This window comes from Arachis hypogaea, chromosome 15 (assembly GCF_003086295.3).
Source record: "Arachis hypogaea cultivar Tifrunner chromosome 15, arahy.Tifrunner.gnm2.J5K5, whole genome shotgun sequence".
Classification (NCBI taxonomy): Eukaryota; Viridiplantae; Streptophyta; class Magnoliopsida; order Fabales; family Fabaceae; genus Arachis; species Arachis hypogaea.
The window spans coordinates 157,986,120-158,008,958 of record NC_092050.1 but is presented as its reverse complement, the minus strand read 5'-3'; the positions used below and the strand labels follow the sequence as shown (position 1 = coordinate 158,008,958).

The 22,839-nt window shown below is 33.9% G+C and overlaps 2 protein-coding genes across 4 annotated transcripts; one reads left to right on the top strand and one right to left on the bottom strand.

Annotated features, from left to right (window-relative positions):
- Positions 1–3,356: 3,356 nt before the first annotated feature.
- Positions 3,357–15,823, bottom strand: LOC112751795 (intermembrane lipid transfer protein VPS13). Of its 2 annotated transcripts, none has more exons than XM_025801061.2 (25): positions 15,584–15,823; positions 14,969–15,114; positions 14,260–14,337; positions 13,970–14,079; positions 13,474–13,567; positions 13,095–13,138; positions 12,578–12,646; positions 12,378–12,436; positions 11,666–11,873; positions 11,234–11,302; positions 11,029–11,108; positions 9,587–9,736; positions 8,844–8,907; positions 8,538–8,639; positions 8,179–8,370; positions 7,667–7,794; positions 7,230–7,380; positions 7,050–7,145; positions 6,823–6,924; positions 5,699–5,757; positions 5,495–5,597; positions 4,806–4,993; positions 4,586–4,702; positions 3,943–4,222; positions 3,357–3,757 (listed from the first exon to the last, which is right to left on the bottom strand). In XM_025801061.2, exons 2-23 carry the CDS (start codon positions 15,057–15,059, stop codon positions 4,693–4,695), a joined length of 2,247 nt encoding a protein of 748 aa, XP_025656846.1. In that variant the 5' UTR covers positions 15,060–15,114; positions 15,584–15,823; the 3' UTR covers positions 3,357–3,757; positions 3,943–4,222; positions 4,586–4,692. The 2 variants fall into 2 exon arrangements, with proteins under 2 accessions (XP_025656846.1, XP_025656845.1); XM_025801060.2 differs by having other exon boundaries at positions 14,969–15,105; positions 15,584–15,792.
- A 1,366-nt stretch (positions 15,824–17,189) lies between these two features.
- LOC112751794 (uncharacterized) lies at positions 17,190–18,989 on the top strand. Of its 2 annotated transcripts, none has more exons than XM_025801059.3 (2): positions 17,190–17,326; positions 18,211–18,989. In XM_025801059.3, exon 2 carries the CDS (start codon positions 18,294–18,296, stop codon positions 18,672–18,674), a length of 381 nt encoding a protein of 126 aa, XP_025656844.1. In that variant the 5' UTR covers positions 17,190–17,326; positions 18,211–18,293; the 3' UTR covers positions 18,675–18,989. The 2 variants fall into 2 exon arrangements, with proteins under 2 accessions (XP_025656844.1, XP_025656843.1); XM_025801058.3 differs by having other exon boundaries at positions 17,203–17,348.
- Positions 18,990–22,839: the final 3,850 nt, after the last annotated feature.

Sequence of the window (22,839 nt, the reverse complement as noted above, 5' to 3'; positions counted from 1 at the left end):
ATCTCCATCTGTGCCCCATTATAGCTCCACTACAAAGAACAGAAAGGGGTTAAAACAGCAAACAGAAAATATATCAAACTCTAGCATAACTATAGGATTTAACAAAACCACATAAGGAATCAATATATAGAGTTTATTTGTCAAAAGAAAGAGAAAAGAATGCGGTTACAGATCTGATTAAATAAGCTCTAAACCAAATACAGATAAATTCACAATTTAAATCCTTATCTCAAGTTTTAGGAATATGCTAAATATAATCTTCATCTTCCAACTCTTGAAATTCTTAAATTGTTGGTAAGAACTCATGATTGATCATGACACTTTACTAGATCCCTTTTGAAGTAATAATAGAAGCTAGAGTCTAAGAAGAGATCACTTAAGAGTAGGAAGCAAGAAATAGGAATCCCTAAGGAGAGCCCTGTAAGACAAGCTACCAGCATCATACATAAACACAAGTATTCACTGTTTCAGCTTGATCAATAACAGGATTCAGATCTCTCTCTCTCGATCTCTGTAAAAATAGAGCATGTATCAGGCACAGCTTAAACTACTCCGTTGTGGACTTCACCCTTTGATTATAGAATGAACCCAGCAAAGATCAAACTACAACCACTGTTTAATAGGACTGCAGAATCATTTTCATGACCAACTTCTTGAGATTCAAGAGTAAACTAAATGCTCACAACTAAGGTAAGTAAATCCAACACTTCACCCGACGATCGAGCATGGAAGCTGTTTACTGATAAACAAATAACTGTCCACCATGTGGAGTAGAAAAATGCAAAGGACACAGGACAGTCACAATGTATAAATATATTTTATGGTTTGATAAACGCAATGATAAACACCCATATCTTGTACCTTTTAAAAGATCATCTCATGCATGTCATATTGCACCACATCTCACCCCTACCACCCAACCACAAAAAATCATACAAGTTGACTAGAAACTATATTAAGAAAGATACCTTTCCATCTGTTAGCAGAATAGAGACTTTCCTCATATTAAACTTGAAAGCAATGCCGCAAGCAAGAATACTGGAAGAGCCAGATTTGGGAATGTCGAATTTTATAGGCACCCCATAAATAGAATGCAGGCATCGAGATCCATCATGGACCTGTTGTTGGTTCTTGACAGACAGCCTCCACATGAACCTGAAAGATATCAAAAGAGGCGAAGATGTATATCTTCCATTCTCAAAGTCATTATTACAACAGCTCAATTTTTCCATGTTGGACTTCAGATGGAAATCTCTGCTACTCATGAAAAATTCAAAACCATTCATGTTCAAAGTCACTGTCAGGAATTTTGCGTCTTTCTCTTCAACCAAATCAGAGGATGCACTTAAAGGTGTCACTTTGAGACCTTCAGAAAGCTGAAATTCCATGCAAGGTTCTTCACTAACCCAGACAGGGATGTGAAATGAAATTGAAATGAGGTTCGACTTAACAATCATTAAAACAACATTCTCTGCTTCTTGTGATGTAAACTGCGATGAGTTAATGTCGGAATCAAGGAAATTGGAAGCATCACATCTTGCTGTCATTTTTACAGAATCAGCTGCATTGAAAGACAAGCTCTTGGTGTTGCATCTGTAGAAACATTTTTGTCCAAACTTACACTCAAATGATTGAGGAATTTAAGAACCTCAGTCCACTCACACAGATGAAGCCAAACATCAAGAGACGAAAGACTGAGGCTGACTTCATTCTGACTGTCCAAAGATTTAGAAAAAATATTTCAAGTACTAATGTGGAACAGGAGCTGAACTGAATTTTGCTAACATAGAATCGTGTGGGAGTATAACACAAGGGTGGAGAAACCTACATCTATCGAAACCAGTGAATCATTTACCAAGGATGCAGAGCAAATAAATTGGAAATCACCCTTAGCTATTAGTTCAACAGAATCTTCTTTTTTGTGACAGAAGCTTATCAACAAAGACTGAGTGTGACATTTTATTTCTGTCAATATCATCATTGAAGCACCCGGAGTTGTTGAAATGGCACCAGTTGCCTTTAAACTTCTCTTCAAATCTAGGAATTGCAGAAGATCTGATGAAACATTTGATTATCTCAACAGTGGAACTATCAAAACACCAATAGGCAAACATCATCCAAAAATTACTTCTGTTGACAAAAATTTAAGTCAGTGGATAATACTTATGAATAATTCAAAAAAATAAAAAAGTATAAATAAGAAGATTACTTCACAATAATATAACAATGCTATGTTTCAAACATATGGAGATGAAGAGCTGTTGCAACTAGCTCACATATGAATTCTAACCCAACATCAGCATTATAGGCAATTAAAGTATTAACACAACTCAGTATTTGTTCAATTTGCTGATCCATACATATCATTCTTGCACAAAACAAATAATAGGTAGACATCACGGGCAAACACATTTACACAATTATCCTCTTGGCAAGCTTCTGAACAGGAACAAACATTCAGGAGGGATGCTCTTCAATATGTTGTCAAAACCAGAATTCTCAATAAAACTACCATATAACTGCCGCATTTCAACCTTTAGATATTGGTATTCATTACTCTCCACTGGAAAAATAAGAGTAGAGTCCAAGACCTCAAACTTTACTGTGATACTCATTTCATTTTTAACATATACATCGCTCTGCTCCACTACAGGAGATCTACCACTTGAATCACCACCCCATTCAGCTAATGAAAAGTAACCAATGATGATGGAGAGATACTCAGAGGGTAACATGCAGTACACATGCTGAACACTAATACTTACTTCCAGCCCAATAGTTGAAGATATGTTCTTTCCTTTCCTGACACGCACATTCAAAATAGGAGATAAATTTGAGCAGGGACCCCATAGATAATCTTGGAAATTCCGGCCCCACCAAGATGATGTGAGAACCAATCCTTCGAAAGAAGACGAAATATCAAAGCTTTCTTCACAAAATAAGAGACAGGATTTAGATGTAGGTACCATTATTGTTCCAATAATGCATGATGAGTCGTGAAAATGTACTCGTATTCCCAAACATGCAGCTCTATAGAAATAACGTTAGAGATACTCGCAATCCCAGATTCCTTTAGATATCCAGAATTGGGTCTGGACTTTGAGGGTGAAAGTGGGAAAATCTGGACCTTCTTCTCATGTTAATTTTGGAACATCTAATTTTTTTGTCCCTCAGAGTAAAATATTTTCTCCACTCAGGAATGGCATATATAAGTGCACTCTCTAGATTATGCAGAGAGTCAGTATTGTGAATTGTAACAAATGGAAAATGATCCACTGGAATGCATGCAGAATCAGAGGAACCAAATTCGAAATAATTTGAGAAGCCAAACTTCTGTGACCCAAGAGTTGATAAAATGTTTGAAACCTCAGAAGTATCACTGCAAGCAGAGTTCTCAAAATTGATATTATAGGAAGACAACATATTGAAGAATCCAACAAAAAGTCCCACAATATGTGGGTAACAGTGGATGTCAGTATTATTTAGGTACATAATACACTTGTGACAAAGTAAATCAGTTCCAGGAGATTCATAATGCATTGCAAAACATGCATCACCAGATAAAGCTGCATCAGAATGTTGATCAAATTCATTACTTGGTCCAGAAACAGACTCTTCTCCAACTGCACTAATAGGAGAAGATAAATTCCCAGAGGAAAGAACCAAAAGGCTGTCTTTTTCATCTTTCTTTTCACAAATAGAGACCATTAAAGATCTTATACTAAGAAATAACTCCTGAAATTCCATTGAACCATACCTGCAAAGTACAAAGATTTCGTTTCAGTGAACATTAATAATCTGTTTTGTCCTAACAATAAACTCTGTTTTAGTATTTACATACATTAAGATAGCTTGCAATTACTTAAGCCAATCAAATGATAACGTAAACAATAATAGTCCATAACTGAAGAGACGGACAGAGAGACATTTTTGAAAAGATACCGCATGTCTATTTCTTGTAGGGAAACCAAGAGCTCTGAGCTGTTATCTCCACTATTTTCAAAGTCCACTTCCAGATCAACTGAGCCAAATTTTGAACTAATGGATATTCCAAAGTGGAAGATTTTGGCGTAACCGAAGGCACATTAGGAGGATAAGGCCAGTTCAAGGTTTCAGATTCCCTGCTCAGATGCAAGGTTCCTTGATAAGTGATCAATTCTAAGATTGCACCATATATGGAAGGAGAGAAGTGTGCTTTAAATGGTGCTATGAAAACATAGACCTGAAATTCAGAAATATTAGGAATCAACACGCAGACACAGAGATGGGAGGGGTGTGTGTGATAACAAAAGGGAGGGGAAGGAAAATTACTATTTAGTTGCAGATTCATTTATGTGGGATTAGGATTCTCTCACATTTCCGACAAAATCAAAGTTGTAATGTAGTGAGAAAAAAAACAATTAAAATTGATCAATCAAACACAAATAGTCATAGGTCCTACAATAACAAGATTTATGTCTTATAACACGATACTCTCATGTTACTGGAAAAAGAAGAGAATCATAATCCCATTTGTGTGTGCAATGGTGTATATGTGACAAGTGAATGTTCACATCAGCTTAATTTTCACTAGCATGCTGATCACCTCCAACTGTTTCAAAATGGATTCATCCGGGATTACACAAGATGCCAGGAAGAATGTTGCACTCAATTTCTGTAGAATAGAAACCTTTTCTGACTGGTCAGAACCAATTAAAGTGATCTATAGAAACAACAAACAATCCCATAATTAGCATGATCCAAGCTTCAGGATATATAACAAATATATAAATCAACAATAAAGCTATTGGGACTAAGGACCCAACCTGGAAATCATCGAGTCTAACATCAAAATAATGTACAAATCTTGAAGTTGGATTCCTATACAAATATCTGATGCAGATATCGAATTTAAAAAGCTCTTCACACAGTAGGGTTGGTGGTCCTCATCATTTGAAGAGAACGATTCAAGATTCTCAGTTGATTTCAAGCATAAAGACCTTGAATTCATCAACTGTGGTAAAATAAGAGTAATTAGAATTATTAACAGCACAAAATGATTAGAAACCAATGTGAACTATAGAAATGCAAAGGGCAGACATTTAAATCTCTCTCTCTCTCTCTCTCTCTCTCGCACGCTCTAGTTGAGTGAAGCTTTATTATTATTTTTTTATTTAATTGAGTGAACAAAACAAACCCAAAAGAAAACCATCTTAAAAGATCATGCACTTTACCAAATAGAGGGTAACCACATAATCTTATCCCACAAATTTTGAATGTTAAAATTTTAGCTAGTTTATAGCAAACCTTAATTCCTATCAAACAATGCTAAAAAATTGAAGATCATTCCCAATGCTTGCCAAAAGAACTATTTCCAGAGACTAGCAACAGCCACACAATGCAAGGGAAAAAAATGGCATAACTTCTAGTTTCCCAGCAAAACTAATTTATACATTCACATCTTCAGACAATAATGGACACAAATCAATTATAATTTGGAATATAATGGAGTTACCAAGTTGCAATATTTTGCTGCTGTATTCCTCCACGGAATATTAACAGAAACATCAAAGATAGTAATTTCCCACATAACTTTCTTATTGTTCGCGAAAACATATCTGCATATTAGATGAAACCCAATTGTTATGCTATGGTTTGAGATCTCACTTGCAAGTTGCAATAGAAGTTATGTTTGAGTAATAACTAAAGTACAACTTACTCTGCTTTGGATAAGAGCCGAGCATTGTCATTTTTCATTCCATTCAGTGACAACAGCACCTGCAGTTGGACAAAGAAAATAGAAATCTAACACCTTTTATCCCAATTACCCTCCATATACAACTATAATGAAACATCTAAGACAGAACATTTGCCTTCCAAATATTAAAGACATCCATGTTGTTCAGAGTATTGGATAGTGCACAATTGTGTCATGTGAATCATGTACCCAAACTCAGCTAGTGGAAAAAGTCATCAGAAGTTTCCATATTACTACAATTCCAGATGTAGCAGAAGTTACAGAAAAATTGGCAACCTATATGCTGCAACCAACTCTAGAGTAGGGATTGACTACTTGAATAGAAACATAATCATAACCATGATTACAAATTATCAAACCCTTCAACTTTGACATTCAACCTTTTTCTTTTTTGATGAATGAAGAAATGTTGTTAACAAGGAGGGAGAGAGATATTACAAAAGGCAAGGAGGATGTGATCTTCAATGCAAAAGATTAGGATAAACAAAAAATACATCAAAGGAGCAAAATTTCCAATATATCTGGATCTCTGAAAGAGATACCCCTCTAAACAGATCATGCACCTTGACCAAGTAAACCAACACATCTAACACTATCCCACAACGCTTGCTTGTCTGGATGTTTCTCATTGAAGATGCGGGAGATGCTGCAGCAGAATACCCCAAACAGTAGCACAGATAGCACACTACCACAAATATTTGGCACCCTTCCTCCTCCCGAAACCAACAAAGCCAATCAACGAAAAAAAAGATCTAAACCTCTATGGACACACCCAACATTAACCGAAGATACCAAACAATGCAGTCATAAAAAATCAGACACTATACAATGTAAAAACAAAAGTGATACTGATTCCGAATTCACCCCACAAATAACAAGAACATCAGGGAAATAGCCATGTGAAGCCTTCAAATAAAAATAAACAAAACAAAATTAACATTGAAAGGTACTAATCTCATTATATGAAATTCCTTCATAAAAGAATTTAAAATCTCATTGACTGAACATAAGTACAACTTAAACAGGAGACTAAGGGAAAACAATTCAAAAAGATTAGCTAGCACATCAATAATCATGGCACATACCCTTTCATTATGAAATTTGAAAGTTGTAAAGACATCATAAAACTCCAGCAGATTCAAAAAGATGCTCCCATCAAACATCACTTGAATTTGTTGAAGCACTCCCTGGAACATAAAATGGAAGAAATAAACATAATACAAAAAACAAAGAGAACATTTCTGCTTTTAACTTGCATACTTACACAAATACAAAACAACTCTTAGTGACTCACTAGGCGCATCAACAATACCTTTACTGACATGGCTGTATCTCCATCAGATGAAAAATCTACTTGAATGCTGCATGCATGATCGTCAATATCTGATGTATTATTTTCAATGAAAGGCTGCAAATAAAGAAACAATACCATGTAAATAGAACTCATGCTGATACACAAATAATTGTACAAAAAAAATTACAAAATACAAACCCTTCTAATATGTACAATCACTTCCTGGCTATTTGGAAGAACTACTTTCGCGAACTTGAATTTGGATAAAAAAACTCCATGTTCTTTGTAGAGCTTAGACTCAACAATCCCACCTTCAAGAATTATTTCTGCAATTGCTTTACCATACCTCCTAGAAAAAATGAGAGAGAGATAATGAGAGAAAGATGGAATAATTAGTTGACTATTAATGGGCGTTTTAATTCATTTTACACAAACAATCATTTCAATGAAACAAATTTAGTGAATTCAAGATCACCGGCTTCTTTGAAATTGAGAATATGCCCTCTTACGGACAATTTTTTTTCTCTTCTGATGGAGAAAAAATATCTGTAAGTGGCAAACTACATAAAGGATCAATCAATCCTTAGTATAATAGGCAAAAGACTGCTCTTAAGAGTATGAACAGAGCACAATACTTGCTACGCAGGGTTGTAGAAATCTGATTAATTGCAATCTTCAATGCCAATGTGCATAATTCATGCTTTGTAGCAATGTCAAGACTGGATGAAACTACAGGATGAAATTCTGTTGCCTCAGATATATCCTGGAAATGAGGAAAAAGTAAAAATAATTAAATAAATAAAAGGGAAAAAGGCATTCTACATAAATAACTGAAGATTCCTACAGAAGTCCTATACAAATCAAGGGTACCGCTACCTATTAGCACTTTGTGGTTAAAATTTGGCCATGTACCTCAATAAGTCACATGACTGAATTTTTACATTATATTTTAAGTCATGATTACATCATAGCAGTCAAAACAATCAAAACTGCATTCTCCCAAGATGCATTCCAAATGGGAAATTAAAGCAAAATATCATTTGTGACATCCAAATTAATCATGAGGGCAAACCAATCAAGCACAAGAATAGACCATTCCTCAATATAAGGTTACAATTTAATTTAATAAATAATTAAGCACCAGCACCTCAACATCAAATGACACAACTCCTGAAAATTGACTGGAATCATCAGTTCCACCAGCACCAAGCATACCACGAGATAACCAATTCAACCATCCCCGTGATTTGACTGCATGGTCATCTATGGACGACTTTTCTGTAGGAATATCAATGTGCATCCTCCCATTGTTAGGAGCAGAACACCCTGAAAGTAATTCCTGAAAGAACAGAGAAACACTAGCCGTAAGAATCAACCACACAAGGATAAATCACATTAAGGACGTGCGTAGCATCAATATTGCCCAAAACATGCCAATCAAATAAAGAATACAACACCAAACAAGCAAAAATTAAGTATCCATCAAATGACCTTTAGCACACTTACCCGCATAGCATATTCTGCAGCAGATCGATAATTCAGAATATCATCCAAATCTGATTCTTTCTCCATTTCTTCCAAATCTTGGAGCACATCTTCATCAACTGGCTAATAAACACAAATCTAATCATCAATGGGGAAGAATAGAACTAACAATCCACAATAACTGTATTTCTTGAAAACAAAAATGCAAATCATTGAATAGTTATATCTTTCACATACATACGGATCAAATATGTTTGAGAGAGAGAGAGAGAGAGAGAGAGAGAGAGAGAGAGAGAGAGAGAGAGAGAGAGAGAGAGAGGGGAGCACCTGTTGTTGTTGAAGAAAATCCAACTTAATCTTGTACAAGTTAATATATTTCCGACGGTAGCTTCTGTGTACAGGAAACAAGGATTTATCAAACAAGGTAGGTGACTGTCAACGAGAAACTGCATAAGGAAGAACCTCAAAAGGAAATCAAATATAAAATCTTTTTCTCAAATCGAACAAAAGAAGCAAATAACAGATAAAAAAAGTAAGAATAAATGCAAACATGAAAGATATGTGATTTTCATGTGCATCGGAGAGCAAAAAAGAAGAATGGCCAATTTGGATGCACTGTTTTGTCATCCTCTAACACAAATATAAGTAAAAGGTAGTGCTGATCTGTCTAGATTGTTTACTTGCAAACCATATTTGAATTCCTAACTCATTCCCTAAAGACAATCACTTTCAACCTTGATGATGATAATTGTGTTTGCATTTTCTATTAACTGACGTTTTGTAGATGCATTATTCCACATCTTTAATCAGTGTTTCGCGTATCCTAGACTTAGATCAGCTCTTGCTGACAAGGGAGATTATCCACCAACCAAACACTCTCTATAGGTCTTAGGTGCTACCTCACTATCAACATAAGGATGTCAAGTGTGTGGAATCACAAAAAGAAGCCATTTCTCAAAAACCACAACACCACTGAAAAAGTCAAGCATGCATTGAGTATCGTCGAAAGAGAGAGAAAAACAAAATTATCTAATACTTTATTAAGTAAAATAATCATTGCATGAACTCACAATCTATCCCCAAGGTATCTCCATGATGTTTTCTTTTGTTTCTTGCGTACATCTGAAAGGACTGATTCTTGTGCATAGTGCCACCAAAATATTTGCCAACCCTTAGATTTTCTTGGTAGAGGACAGTGCCAAGGACGAAAGCGGCCATACCTACATAATATGAAAAAATAATTAAAAAACCTAATAGTATACTTTAATATGAGGACCAAACGCGTATGTACAGACAAAGAAACAACAGTATAAGGGGGGAAGTTGGAGTAGCGCCTAATGCTGAAAAGAAGTAGAATCTCATCTCAGGTAGGATGGACATGTAGGGAGAAGATCAGCAAAGCACCCAGCATGGAGGGTGGATCAAATGGATGATATTAGGTGGCGAAAGGAAGAGTTAGACCCAAGAAGACCGTACACGAGGTGGTCAAAGAAGACATGTATATGGTCACACTGTAAACATGATACATGATAGGACACAACAGTGTTGTTTGATCTATATAGCCGACCTCACCTAGTGAGATAAGACTTTGTTGTTGTTGTTGTTGTTGTTTATACTTTAATATGAGTAACGATTGTACTAAAGGTGAGTTTGGTATGAGGTTAAAAAATGGGGGGAGAAGTTTTCATGGATGAGATTTACATTTACAGCCAAACTCACCATAATGATGGAAATTATAAGATTTTGAATACAAGTCAAGATGCTACAACAAGCAAAAACAAATAACTCCTATAAAGTGATTTTAGACTGCTTAGCAATGATGGTAGAGAAAAGAACAAAATAAATTACACAGCTTACTTGCATATTAAACTGCTAGGAAAGCTGATACAAGAGTTTTGACAATTCACCCAAGCGTAAGCTCTAACTCAGCTAGAATACTAGTACGATTAGGGTATCTGTCTCCTGACCAATGCTAAAATGGGTCATCAGATTTTAGCTGGGGGTACATAATAGAATTGTCTGATTGGTGGAACTACTGGACATCAAGATCCTTACACCTTATAACATACAAGATACACCAACCAATTGTTAATTCAATTTTAAGATTGAGTTTATATTTTATATAAATACAAATTACTAAGAAGCCAATGACCAAAAGCATCTTCGCTTCCACTGGTTTGTTTTTAACCCACTGAAATAGGCTAATTTGACAGGCTCTTAGAAGAGGGGAGAACTATTAAGTTAAGAACCTTCTTTCATGTGTGATCCATGATTCTTCTGCTAAAAATAAATTGCTAAAGAAGAATAATAATAAGATGATGAGTTTGATAGTTCAAAAACCTCTGCTTCCTTATTTAATGAATAATGCAGGTTTCATTTTGTAAGTTTCTTCCTCACAATTATTTCACTTCAGATGGGGCTAATAATTTATACATCACGCAAAGGTTTGTTGCAAGGGAACTGCTTTAACAGTGCTACCACAATAATTGCAGGCTTTGAGCAGTGAACTTACTTTTCTCTTAACCTACAAATGCAAACATAATCCCACACGATAAACATCTGTTGCAACTGACACTCATCTAAGGATACAACCTGATAAATATAAACAATATTAGAAAGACATAAAAAAAGATGTATGGTATCAGAGAGATAGGCAGGAACAATTTAACAAATGACTTAATTAGCAAACTCCAAACACCACAAGAAAGGGTACCAACCAAACCACTCATTTCAGCACTGACAGAATACTGTGGTGCATCATCATCAGGCCTATGTGATCTGTTAGCCTGGAAGAAAGAACAGAGAACCAAAATTAAATAAGAAGAAATCCTATTCAACATATTAATAGTCATTAAATAGAACTGAAATGGAATCTTGCACTAAATCATGTTTCATAAATCTAAACCCAAGTAATTAAGCAGGGCCAAAACAAAATGAAGAAAATACAGTACACATTTACCAAGCAATTCATGGAAATGTGTAGCAAATAAAAAGGAAGGAGAGCTATGGTGTCTGCAATCTATAACAACTTAACGAGAAATAGTGTCTAGAAAAAATGTAACAGGTACTTTTTTATACAGAGAAGGCATAACTATAATTAAGATAAAAGATAAATATTAAAATTAAGAGTTCTATTAAGATATCCATACCGAAAGAGTTATGGTTACATCACAAGGAGCCAATATAGAATTATAATATTCCCCTTCAGATCTTATATTAGTTGCTAAGTGGGAGTTACTCATCCAATTCACAGTTACCAATTCCATTGAACCATGAAATATACTGGAATAAAATTCCAGTCCTTTAATCTCTACGATTTTATGCTCTTGGCCCACCCTCACCCTTGCATTATAAGACCTGAAAAATGGAGAATAAAATAAGTCAAATATTGGTCAACATATAAACTGCCATATTAAAAAATTTGCACAACAGCATCAACAGAACAATACAAATTAGTTAAATTTTTTAACTTTAGTGGAGGTTGATTATAAAATGCCTAAATGGTTTTGGTGGGAAAATTAATATTGTTATTGTCAGTGAAATTTAGGTTAAAATGCAATATTAACAAACACCAGTTAACTGAACAATGAGAAGGCCAAAATAAGCACCAGCGCCGCCCCCCCCCCCCCCCCAAAAAAAAAAAATGTGTTTCCTGTCCTATCATGTAGCTATAAATGAAGACAAAATTTACAAACAAGGTTATGATGCCACTTTTTTTCGGAGACTATAAGGAATCTAATCGAACTCTATTTTATGTATACCCCCCCCCCCTTTTTCCCCAAAAAAACAAAAAAAACAAAAGTGTGAACAGGCACAGAGAGAGATTCACTAGTAAGCAAGATGAAAGTGAGAGAGCATCACCCAGCAACATTTTGCTTCATGGTCAAATTAGAGAACTTCAAACCAAACATAACATGCCCCTGCAAAAATACAGTAAAATTATGAGAAAAGAAAAAGCCAATTGGATTTATTATCCAAAAACCACCACCAAATCTGTGGGTTTGTGTTGGGTCCATTTGAAGGGGAAAAAGGTATGGCAATTGGCATGAAGATAAACTTACCATGTCATTCTGCATATCACTGTATAAAACATGAAAATTCCTAATGTCTACTTGAATGCTGTCAAGAACCTGATGAAAAAGGATAAAGCATCAGGGGTCATATCGTATCACAAATCATGATAAAGCTCATTGGTACCAGGTATGATATTACCACTTTCTTTTTGTTTCTTCATTATTTTAATTATTCTTAATAAAGGGAAAGCAAAGAGAAGTTAAAAATAGATGAAGAAACTTACACACACACACACACCCCATGTAACAAGTGGATTTTTTACCATCTGAAAACCCATTCCTAGACCAGCAACTGACCACATAAACATTGGTGTGACAACCATTGACATGATGGTATCAAAGGCTATTTAACCAAGAAGCCAAGAGTTTTAATTCATGTTGGCTCCACTAGCCTTTAGCTCTTTATTTAATCAAGTTTCCGCAACATATGACTGACATGTTTTGATCGGATTGACATCAAGAAATAAGCATAAGAAACAACAATATCAATATAAAATAATTCTACCTTTGCAGTGATGTGAGAAATGAATGATTGGCCGGCATTGCTACCTGCAGAAGATAAAGCTATTAAGTTATTAACAAACCAATTTTATGAGTATTTCAGTCAAACATCAAATGGATTTAAAAAATACAAAATTAAAATAAAATACGAATGAATTAACACAAATGACAAGTCCAAAAGCTCAAACTCCAAATTTTATATCTTCTTTAGTAAAGTTAAAAGATGCAACAAAGCTAATCAATCCTTTTCTTTCAAAAATTAGGACAAATGCAATAGGGACTAAAAAACTGCAAATTGGGGAGATTGTAGAACCCAACTATAAACAAAATCACTAAAAGGAACTTTAATGGGTAGGACTTCAAATTGAAAACAAAGGACTTACCACTCACACGTCTGGATAACTTTTCCAACTCTGCTGCTGCTAGCTTAGCCTTTTTGCCAGCAAATTCTCTTTTCTCGACAGCTTCAGCACCCCACTATCACCTCAAAATTAAATTGTTACGGAAGAAAAGATGCAAAGTGGAGGAAAAGATATCCTCCCAACTAAGAATACAAAGAAAATCAAAACATTTGTGAACTGCGGATTTCCAATCTCTCAACATGTGAGAGGGAAGTCCTCTGAAGAGACCATGTGCTTTACACCATACAGATGACTGACACCTAATTCCTTTGATGTAATGTGTGGATGCTAAATAGGTCTAGTGTGAATGTATGACTTGATATCTAAAATTTCCTTGTCTTTGTTAGTTTGTTATTTTCATTAACTCATTAAGTAATTATTCTATGGACATATAAATAATTGTTACAAAGCATCTAATACAGTCGTGAAAGTTTATGAAACAGATGACTGTACTCAAAGTGAAAGAATTAAGACGTACCTCTTGATCATCTCTCTGGGATGCAGAAACAAAGACATCCTCTAAAATAATTATAATAGGATCCCAGGGCTTTTTCCAAGGAATTTTGATGCTTAACCTCCCAACTCGACCTAGCCAAAAATTACAACCTCCATTAGGTTAAAGAAAATAGGAGCACCTTTGCACATACCTTCCATCATCCATGAATTTTTCTAATCAACCAATGTATCAAGGGGGGAAAGAATAGTACGGAATAATGGTAAAACGGAAAAAGTCATTAAAATGTATATAGAAGGATAAGATCACTGCACCTTGCTTTAGTGCAAACGGAAGCTGGAGATAATCAAATGCTTCAAGTATTAGCTCCACATTCTCTAGTAGTACCACCTCTAAATGATAACAAACATTCAACTTTAAAATCAGTCCACAAACAACCTTCAGTTAAACATACTCACAGATACAAAAATAAGTTCACACACACGTTTAAGTCCTTCAAACATACAAGCAATACCTGTTTCATCCTCATCTCTTCCACCAATAAATAGGTCATGACATCAGTCTGGCCCTTCATTATTAATTTTTGACATTCAATTGGTTTTTTTATGTCCTTTTTTGACATAAAATTGGTCATTTTATAATTTGACATTTGAGGACCATATGATGCATTTAATATAAGAGGACAACATGGATGGCACTTTATCTTCACCACAAGTCCAAATGTTCAATCAAATCCATTTCCGCAAGAATAAGTGGCAGCAGGAAGAGTATCAATGTAAACTATATTATCAAGTGTGAATGAGCTTTCTAGCATTTACAAGTAAAAGTTAAAACCCATAATTTATGGTTTAATGGACTAAATCAGAGAAACAAAATCAACCCTAACCCAACACCATTACAAGGAGCACCAAGCTCAGCTCAAAAAATATAAATTCATGTCATGCTATCATGTTCCCAAAAAGGTGCAGTATTAGACATTATGCAAGATTATTACCAAAGAAGCACTTAAAGTGTGTTACGTACCAAGTCTAATCTTCAGCTGCTCTTTCTGGATATCTTTGAAATATCGACCAAGGTAACCCAAGAGCAACTGCTGAACCAAGCCTTCAAACATTGCTTAGGTATTATATTTGCCTACACAACAACATCAATATCTTCATCTGCAGAAACTAATTACAGCCAGGTTAGTGAAAGCAAACAAGGATTTGAAACAAGCAGAGTAACAGAAATGCTACTTTTAAACACTTCTTTTTTATATTAATATAAGACTATCAACCACTTGGTTTGAAGTTTGAACTATCATGTAAAATTCAGCTGATTCCATCTTTTTGGTGCAATTGTGCAAAGCAATCAGAATTTCCAAGCAGAAGTTTGTTAAAACTAGTCCTCACTGGAAAATCACAGATATATAAAACCAAACTGAAATTGAACCAAAATCATCTAGCTCAAATTTAAGTACAAAGTCGATAAACGAATTTCCACAACGCAAATTGATAAGTCATTAGTCACAACTAAACACTAACCACTAACAACTATACAGCATTCAGAAACAGAAATTAGGAATAAAAAGAGCTAGAGTAAGTACGGAGAAGAAAACGAATAACAAAAACGTTGAGAAAGAAACGAAAGCAAACGCACGTGGAAGAACGAAGTAGGTGCAACGGTGTGAGCCGTCAAGCAGCAACCGAAGACCGGAAAGACGCCACCGTCGACCTGACGTGATGCGACCGGAAACCGGTGACCGACGAGGCGCGCGCGGTAGCTGGGAGATGCGAACGTCGCTCAAAATCAAAAGCAAGGAAGCTGTGTGTTCTCGCGAGTGACACACAGAATTGTCGAACTTTTTCTCTTTTTTTTTTTATTATTAATTTATTCCGCAACTCTTTTTTTGTATGGACTCCGCAAAATGGTTTAACTAAAAAAATTAAACGGGTCATGGCCCATTCCATCTAAAATAAAGTACTATTTTGACCCTTGAATAAGACTCCAATTCTCGAGAAATTAGTTTTTAATTTGTTGGGTTAAGAGATATAATGAAAAATAAAAAAAAAATTATTTTAGTTTCCAATGTTTAGGTTAAGGGTGTTCGCGGACAGTTCGGTTCGGTTTTAAGAAAAAAAGTCATTCGATCCAAACGTTAAATTTATATGCGGTGCGGTTAAGATTTGATAAATTTTTTTGGAAATCCGATCCGATCCGATCCGATTACAAGCGGTTTGGATCGGTTTGAATTTGTAGTTTTTTAAATAAAAAAATTAAATACATATAACAAGTCTCAACATCAAATTTTAAACAACTAACAATGACATAACAAGTCTTAACAATATTTTAAAAAACCAACGATAACATAACAATAGAAATAAATTTATAGGTTAGTTAAAATAAATAAATAAATAATATTTTGAACATAAAATATTTATTAAATAATAATACATGAATAATAGAAAAATGTATAACAAATTGAACATGTTATAAGTATAATTGTAAATATAATAATAAAATAATAATATTATAGCACATCGTGCGGTTTGGATTGGATTGGATCAGTTATAAAAAATAGATCCAAAATCCGATCCAATCCAGCGGTTTGCAAAAAATAGAATCCAATCAAATCCGAATTAGTACGGTTTTAATCTATTTTTGGTTTGGATTGGATCTGATGAACGGTTTAATTTGAATCGGTTTAAATTTAAACACCCCTAATTTAAGTCAAATTCTAATTTGATCTCTAATATTTCAAAAGTCTTATTTCTATCCCAAAAAAATTTAAACAAATTTAATATTGTCTTATGATTAAATTTGAGCATAATAGTTATCAAAACAAGTGACCTGAACATTAATAATATTATTAATTATTAATTAAGTCATATCTTTTTTATTTGTTAAAAAATATAACGAAAATTTTTTTCTTCTTAATTTTTTTTTGTACAAAACTTTAAATTTTAATCATTAATTATTAACTCTTCAAAATAAAAAAAAAATATTTATACTAATAGTTATTAATGGATTAATTTTATTTACGTGTTGAAATCAAATATTATCAATTTTTATATAGGTAAATTATTTATATCAAATTTATTAATAGAATAATATTAAACTCGCTTAAAATTTTTTAGGAATTGAAGTAGAATATTTAAACAATTTTGCAATTGAGTTAAAATTTTTAAAATATTAAAAATCAAATTAAGATTCACTCCACTAAAATAATATTTTACCCAAAAATTAAAAAACAACGAACAATTATATTTGCTGTTTGGGAAAAAAGGAACTCAAATTGTTGTAAGAAAGCTTTCCTTCGAACATCGCTTTACACAGAGAATCGCGTCCCTCGCCCCTTTCTGACGCTGATCATTCTTGGAAAAACCCTATCTCCTCTTCAAAGTTAGTGCTGCGAATTCTCAAGGTTCTTTTGTTTTCGGTTCTTATTTATTTTTCTTTTAATTTCTGGGCCTTTTGCAATAATACATCATTGCTTCTGTTTCATTTCGTGCAAAATTGTTCGATGCGTAGAAGAAATGGACACAGTTCTACTTATGATTTTAAATTTAGGGTTATGCGATCCTTTGGTTAGGATAAAAAGTTTTTCTTTTCGATTTTCTAATATAATATCCCTTTATGGTCAGGACAATTTGGTTTGGGGGATCATTGTTAGGGTATCTCATGATTTCATAATTTCTTTAATTGATTTTCTGATTTAATTCAAACCTGGCATGCTTAACATGTCTGTGATTTGTGGAATTATCTTTTATGCATTTTAAAGCGAATGTGTTGGGTATTTCAACTTTTATAGCAAAACTTGAATTAATAACATGTTTGTTTACAGGTCCCATAAATGTGATAGACATTTTTTTATTTCTTTTAAATATATGTATAAGAGTTGAACTTGAACTTTGAAAATGAAAAAATAGACAGTGCTTCTCATCCAGTTTCTTTCTTTGAACATCATATGGATGGATTATACCTCCATATTGATTTAGTTTGTGAATGCTTTGTATGAGTGTTGCTTTGCAAATATTTTATCATTTCTCTTGAGCAATGTTAGAAATCATATGATCGGATGTATGTATAACTTGAATGTCTAAATATCCTGGTTGGATTTTAAAATGACACTTGCGTTGCTACTGAAAGAGGTTGTTGGATGTCTTTGATTTTCAAAAACCCCAGTCTCTCATCTGACTGAAAAAATGACACTTTGTGTTCCTTTTTGGCTTATTTACTCTGATTTTTGCTTATTAACATTAATTTATTGGTGATATGTTTTGTAGGTTGTGCATTTATCCATTTTGGAAACTTTCTCAGCATTGCATTTGCTTAAGCCATTAATTAGAGACATCCAATTTTGCTAATCATGGATAGACGACGCATGACTGCCACCAGGCCTTCAGCCATGTCTTCCCCTTCTGTCACTGCCACTGCCACCACTACCATAACCATTGGAAGCTCTGATCCATCATCCTCTTCCTCACAACAAGAACAGCAGCAACCAGAAGTCCTTTTCCTTCCATTAAGTCGCAAGAAGAAGGTCACATGGAAAGAGGGCACGGTAGACAATGAGTTTATGCAGAAGAAGAGCTCCAAGAAGTGCTGTATCTTTCACAAAGAGAAGTCATTTGATGAGGATGACAGTGATGAAGATGACAATCCAGATAACTCCGATAAACATGCCCACGATCACAGTGATGGGGGTTGTTGCTCCAAGAGTAATGATGAAGCTGGTCCAAGCAGTTAAGGTTCTGATTGATCACAGCTGTGATAGATAAAACTGAGAGTCATATTTTTTTGTAAATGTAAAGTGTTTCTAGCAGTCAATGAAGCAGGAGTTTTAAAGTTGATTAGTCAATGGAATTGTTGGCCTGTTGCTTGGGTTGAAAGCATAAAATCATGTCATTGAAATGGTAGCAATGCTTTTGTTTAATGTTAATCATTTTTTCTTTGAAACTTGATTTGATCACAGCTACCTTACTGTAGTAGAGAGGGCTTCATGTTTGTTGAACATAATACACACTAATCTTCACTGCAAGTTATAAGCTCTTCCTTTGTTCTATATGCTTATGTTTTTTATGATACAAAGATGGTTTTTACTTTCTAATATTATTTGCCATCATCATTTTATTATTATTATCATGGCTGGAATGATTGTTAAGAATAATCCTTGAATGATTTTACCATCTTATTTCTTTAAATAAAGTTTGCAACCCATTTTTAGGCGAATGGTATGGTAGAGTCAACAGAAAAAATGAAAATTATACCGCTGGTCTTAATGGCTGGTTTGGTAAGTTATGCTACCCTTGTCCACTGTATATATACATGTTCATCTTTCTTTGAATAAGGTTTTGGATTCAAGTTCTTTAAAACAATAGTTCTCCACTTGAATAAGGTTTTGGATTCAATTTCTTTATAATGATTAAAATTGTTTCATGTAGATTGTAGAGATTAGTTATGGATTAAAAAAGTAAAATAAAATAACATAATTCATAGCTCCTGGATCTAGGAAATTTTGACAATGGGCAAAATATACATAATATGATAATATGCACATCTAACTTTATCTCTCTCATTCAGATGATAATTTAAAATTTTTTGTCGTTATCCTGGATCTGCTGTAAGGCTCTCTACTTCGAATTCGAAATACTTCCTTTTGTTATAAGAGGCTATCCTGGATCTGCTGTAAGGCTCTCTACTTCGAATTCGAAATACTTCCTTTTGTTATAAGAGACTTAACGCATTATTAATGGAGTGGTGGTAGTAACTTTGGAGCAAAAAAAAAAATTGAGAAAAGGGGAGAAGTGGGTTCATCCTTTTGTTATAAGAGGCTTAAAGCATTATTGATGGAGTGGTGGTAGTAACTTTGGAGCAGAAAAAAAAAATTGAGAAAAGGGGAGAAGTGGGTTCAAAACTAATATTATAGTGGGGGCAACTAATCTTTAGGATAAAGTATACTTTTTGTCCCTGAAGTTTGGCAAAAATTTTAAAAATATCCCTAAGTTTTATTTTGTTTCAATTTTGTCCCAGAAGTTTTTTATTTGTATCAAATATACCATCAACAGCTCAATTTTAAAAATATTTAAGACCAATCTAACAATAATATATGAAGATTATGCTTGATTTGCTTATATTGAGAGTTGTTCTTATAAAATCGTTGGTCTTAAATTTTTTGAAAAATTAGCTGTTAAGGGTATATTTGATGCAAATCAAAAACTTCTAGACAAAATTGAAACAAAATAAAACTTAAGAGTATCTTTGAAACTTCTGTCAAACTTTAGGAACAAAAAATATACTTTACTCTAACTTTTATTATTCAGAACTACTAAAAGTTTTTTAAATCTCAGAGTCAAGGAACTTGCCTCCACTACTTAAAGAGTAAATCCGTCCCTGGCTCCCACACACTTAAAACTGAATGGTGTTTTGCCTACTTTTGTCCTTGTTTAAAAGACTGACTCAGTCTCATGTTGACTGAATCAACCTAGTCCAAGTTGTAGAGAGACTTGCTTTTCCACTTTTGAAATTTGAGTTTGATTTTATACTTTTAACTAATTGATATGATATATATATATATATAATTATATATACACACCACTTAAGAACTGAAGCTAGTTAAATATATTTTGAAAGAAATATCAACACTAAAAATAGAACCCAAGATACATTTTTTCAAGGCAATATGATTTGCTTAAAACTGAAAATAGAAACCAAAATGATTCAAGAAAACTACTTTAAAAATATGTTCATCAATCACAAATTACCATATGCTTTTAGTTTTTGTTTGACTTCACAAACCAGTCCTTCCACATCCAAATTTTAAAGAGAAACCTGACATTAATCGGTTATTTAATTAGACGGATACTTCTCTTGTAGAACCACTACTTGTTTGTTTCAACATAATCATCATACTCTATAATCAACAATATATAAATACTGAAAAGTTTTTATCCACATACATCATAATTTACATATGCTATTTTATTCCTAACAAATGAAAATGGCCTCAACATCACCAATGCTAGTTTTTGTCCCATTGAGTCGGTTGTGACCGAGATTTAACGTCCTCAAGGATGATAAATTCGCCAATGATGCTGGAGTAGGACCTGTGATGGTGTTGTTACTGAGATCCAAGACTTCAAGATGCTCAAGCTTGCCTAATGAATCTGGAAGTTCCCCACTTAGTTGGTTTCCTTGTAAGACAAGGCTCTGCAAGTTCTGAATTCTTGATAGCATCTCATGGACTTCACCCTGAAGAAAGTTACTGCGCAAATCGAGCTGCACAAGAGTTCAGCTCAAATTAGAAATCCATGAAAGGATCCCTTGATTGAGATTGTTGTTTGAAAGATCAAGCACTTGGAGATTTGTGAAGTTGGCTTTCCCTTTTGATGGTGCTAAGTTATCAATTTAACAATTCTCCAAGTGCAATTCGGAAAGGGAAGGAAGTGCACCAAAAACTTGAATCCAATCAAGTTCTTTATGTAGGTCTGTACTACTCAAATCAAGGTATTGTAATGAAGAAAGGGTTGAAATCCAATTAAGGTTACCAACTTGAAGAGCCTAGTTGTATCCAAGATTAAGATGCTGCAGGTTTGAAAGATTTCCTAGCTGATAAGGGATTAGTCCCATGAATCCACTTAAGCTAAGGTCCAAGTATCTTAGTCCCTTCATTGAGCCAAAGAAGCTTGATATTTGAGTATGAACAAAATAGTTCAAACTCAAGTCCAGGCTCATCAAAGATTCTAGTTCAAGCAAGGAAGGACTAATCTCACCACTCAACTCCATGTAAGGCAAGTTGAGCAGGGTGCTGAGATTGAGTCCCACGACTAGGCCGGTGATGTTGTCGCAGCGAACTCCTAGCCATCTGCAGCAGTCCTTTTCATTAGACCATTATGAGAGCCTGTTAGAAGGGTCTGAGAGTCCATGCTTGAAGCTGAGGAGTGCATTCCTTTCTTTCTCATGTCATGTTTTGCCCTTTTGCCATGCATAAACTGAAGTGAAGGAAGGTTGTTAGAATGATGAACAGAATCGAGAGAAGAGATTGAGTTGCATATGGGGATGCCATGATAAATTACTAAACCAGGAGGAATATTATTGTATATACTATATAGTAATAGTAGTTGCTTAACACAATAGTGTAGGGCAGTTTATATGTGAAATTATTAGTCTATAACTATAACATATCTATCACATATATGACTCTGAAATGCTTCTGAATATGTAGATGGGAATAATTTGTGTGAAGTATTAGTATTTATCTTTTATTTTTTACTTTTTGCTTTTATTAAGGAGTTGGAGCAAAAAATCTGTTATTCGTCTCACTTTATTTTGCAAGTATTACTCTTATACAAACTTTTAACTAACTCCTATGTTTATCCACATGGTATTTTTTTCTAAAAATGGAAAATATATTTTCTTTTTCTTTATAAGAACAGCAAATTGCACGCTAGTGCTTATTAATTGTTGGTGGGATTTCACGTACTGTTGTTTTTTGTGAAGTTTATAGTTAATACCTGTTAGATGATAATTTAGTAAAATTTGAGTGACATCCGCACAATGCACGAAGAGATAGATTATTTATACTATATATTATATTTTAATGAATGTTATATTAAAATATTTTAGAGAATATATTATAAATATATTTTGAATTTATTTATTTTTAAAAAAAATATAGGTTATTTATATTACAATGTTTTTCTTGTGAAGATATATTTTTATTAATAAGTTATATAATGAATGATTAGATTAAACACTTGACACCATTCATTTTTTTTTTTTCAATAGAGAGAATCCACTCCCACAATTTACAAGAGCTATAATTACTTAATGAAAAAATTAATCCAAAGGACCACTAATAATAAATAATTATTAAGAAGGACTAATTACATTAAAATTATTTTAAAAGGCCAATT

What these genes read in the sequence shown, in the direction of transcription:
- LOC112751794 (XM_025801059.3), top strand. Translation starts at nt 18,294, where the DNA reads ATGGATAGACGACGCATGACTGCCACCAGGCCTTCAGCCATGTCTTCC.
- LOC112751795 (XM_025801061.2), bottom strand. Translation starts at nt 15,059, where the DNA reads ATGTTTGAAGGCTTGGTTCAGCAGTTGCTCTTGGGTTACCTTGGTCGA. An exon ending in GTGCTGAAATGAGTGGTTTG is followed by an intron (nt 11,109 to 11,233) that starts GTTGGTACCCTT and finishes TATATTTATCAG; the next exon opens with GTTGTATCCTTAGATGAGTG. An exon ending in ATACAGCCATGTCAGTAAAG is followed by an intron (nt 6,925 to 7,049) that starts GTATTGTTGATG and finishes TTTATGTTCCAG; the next exon opens with GGAGTGCTTCAACAAATTCA.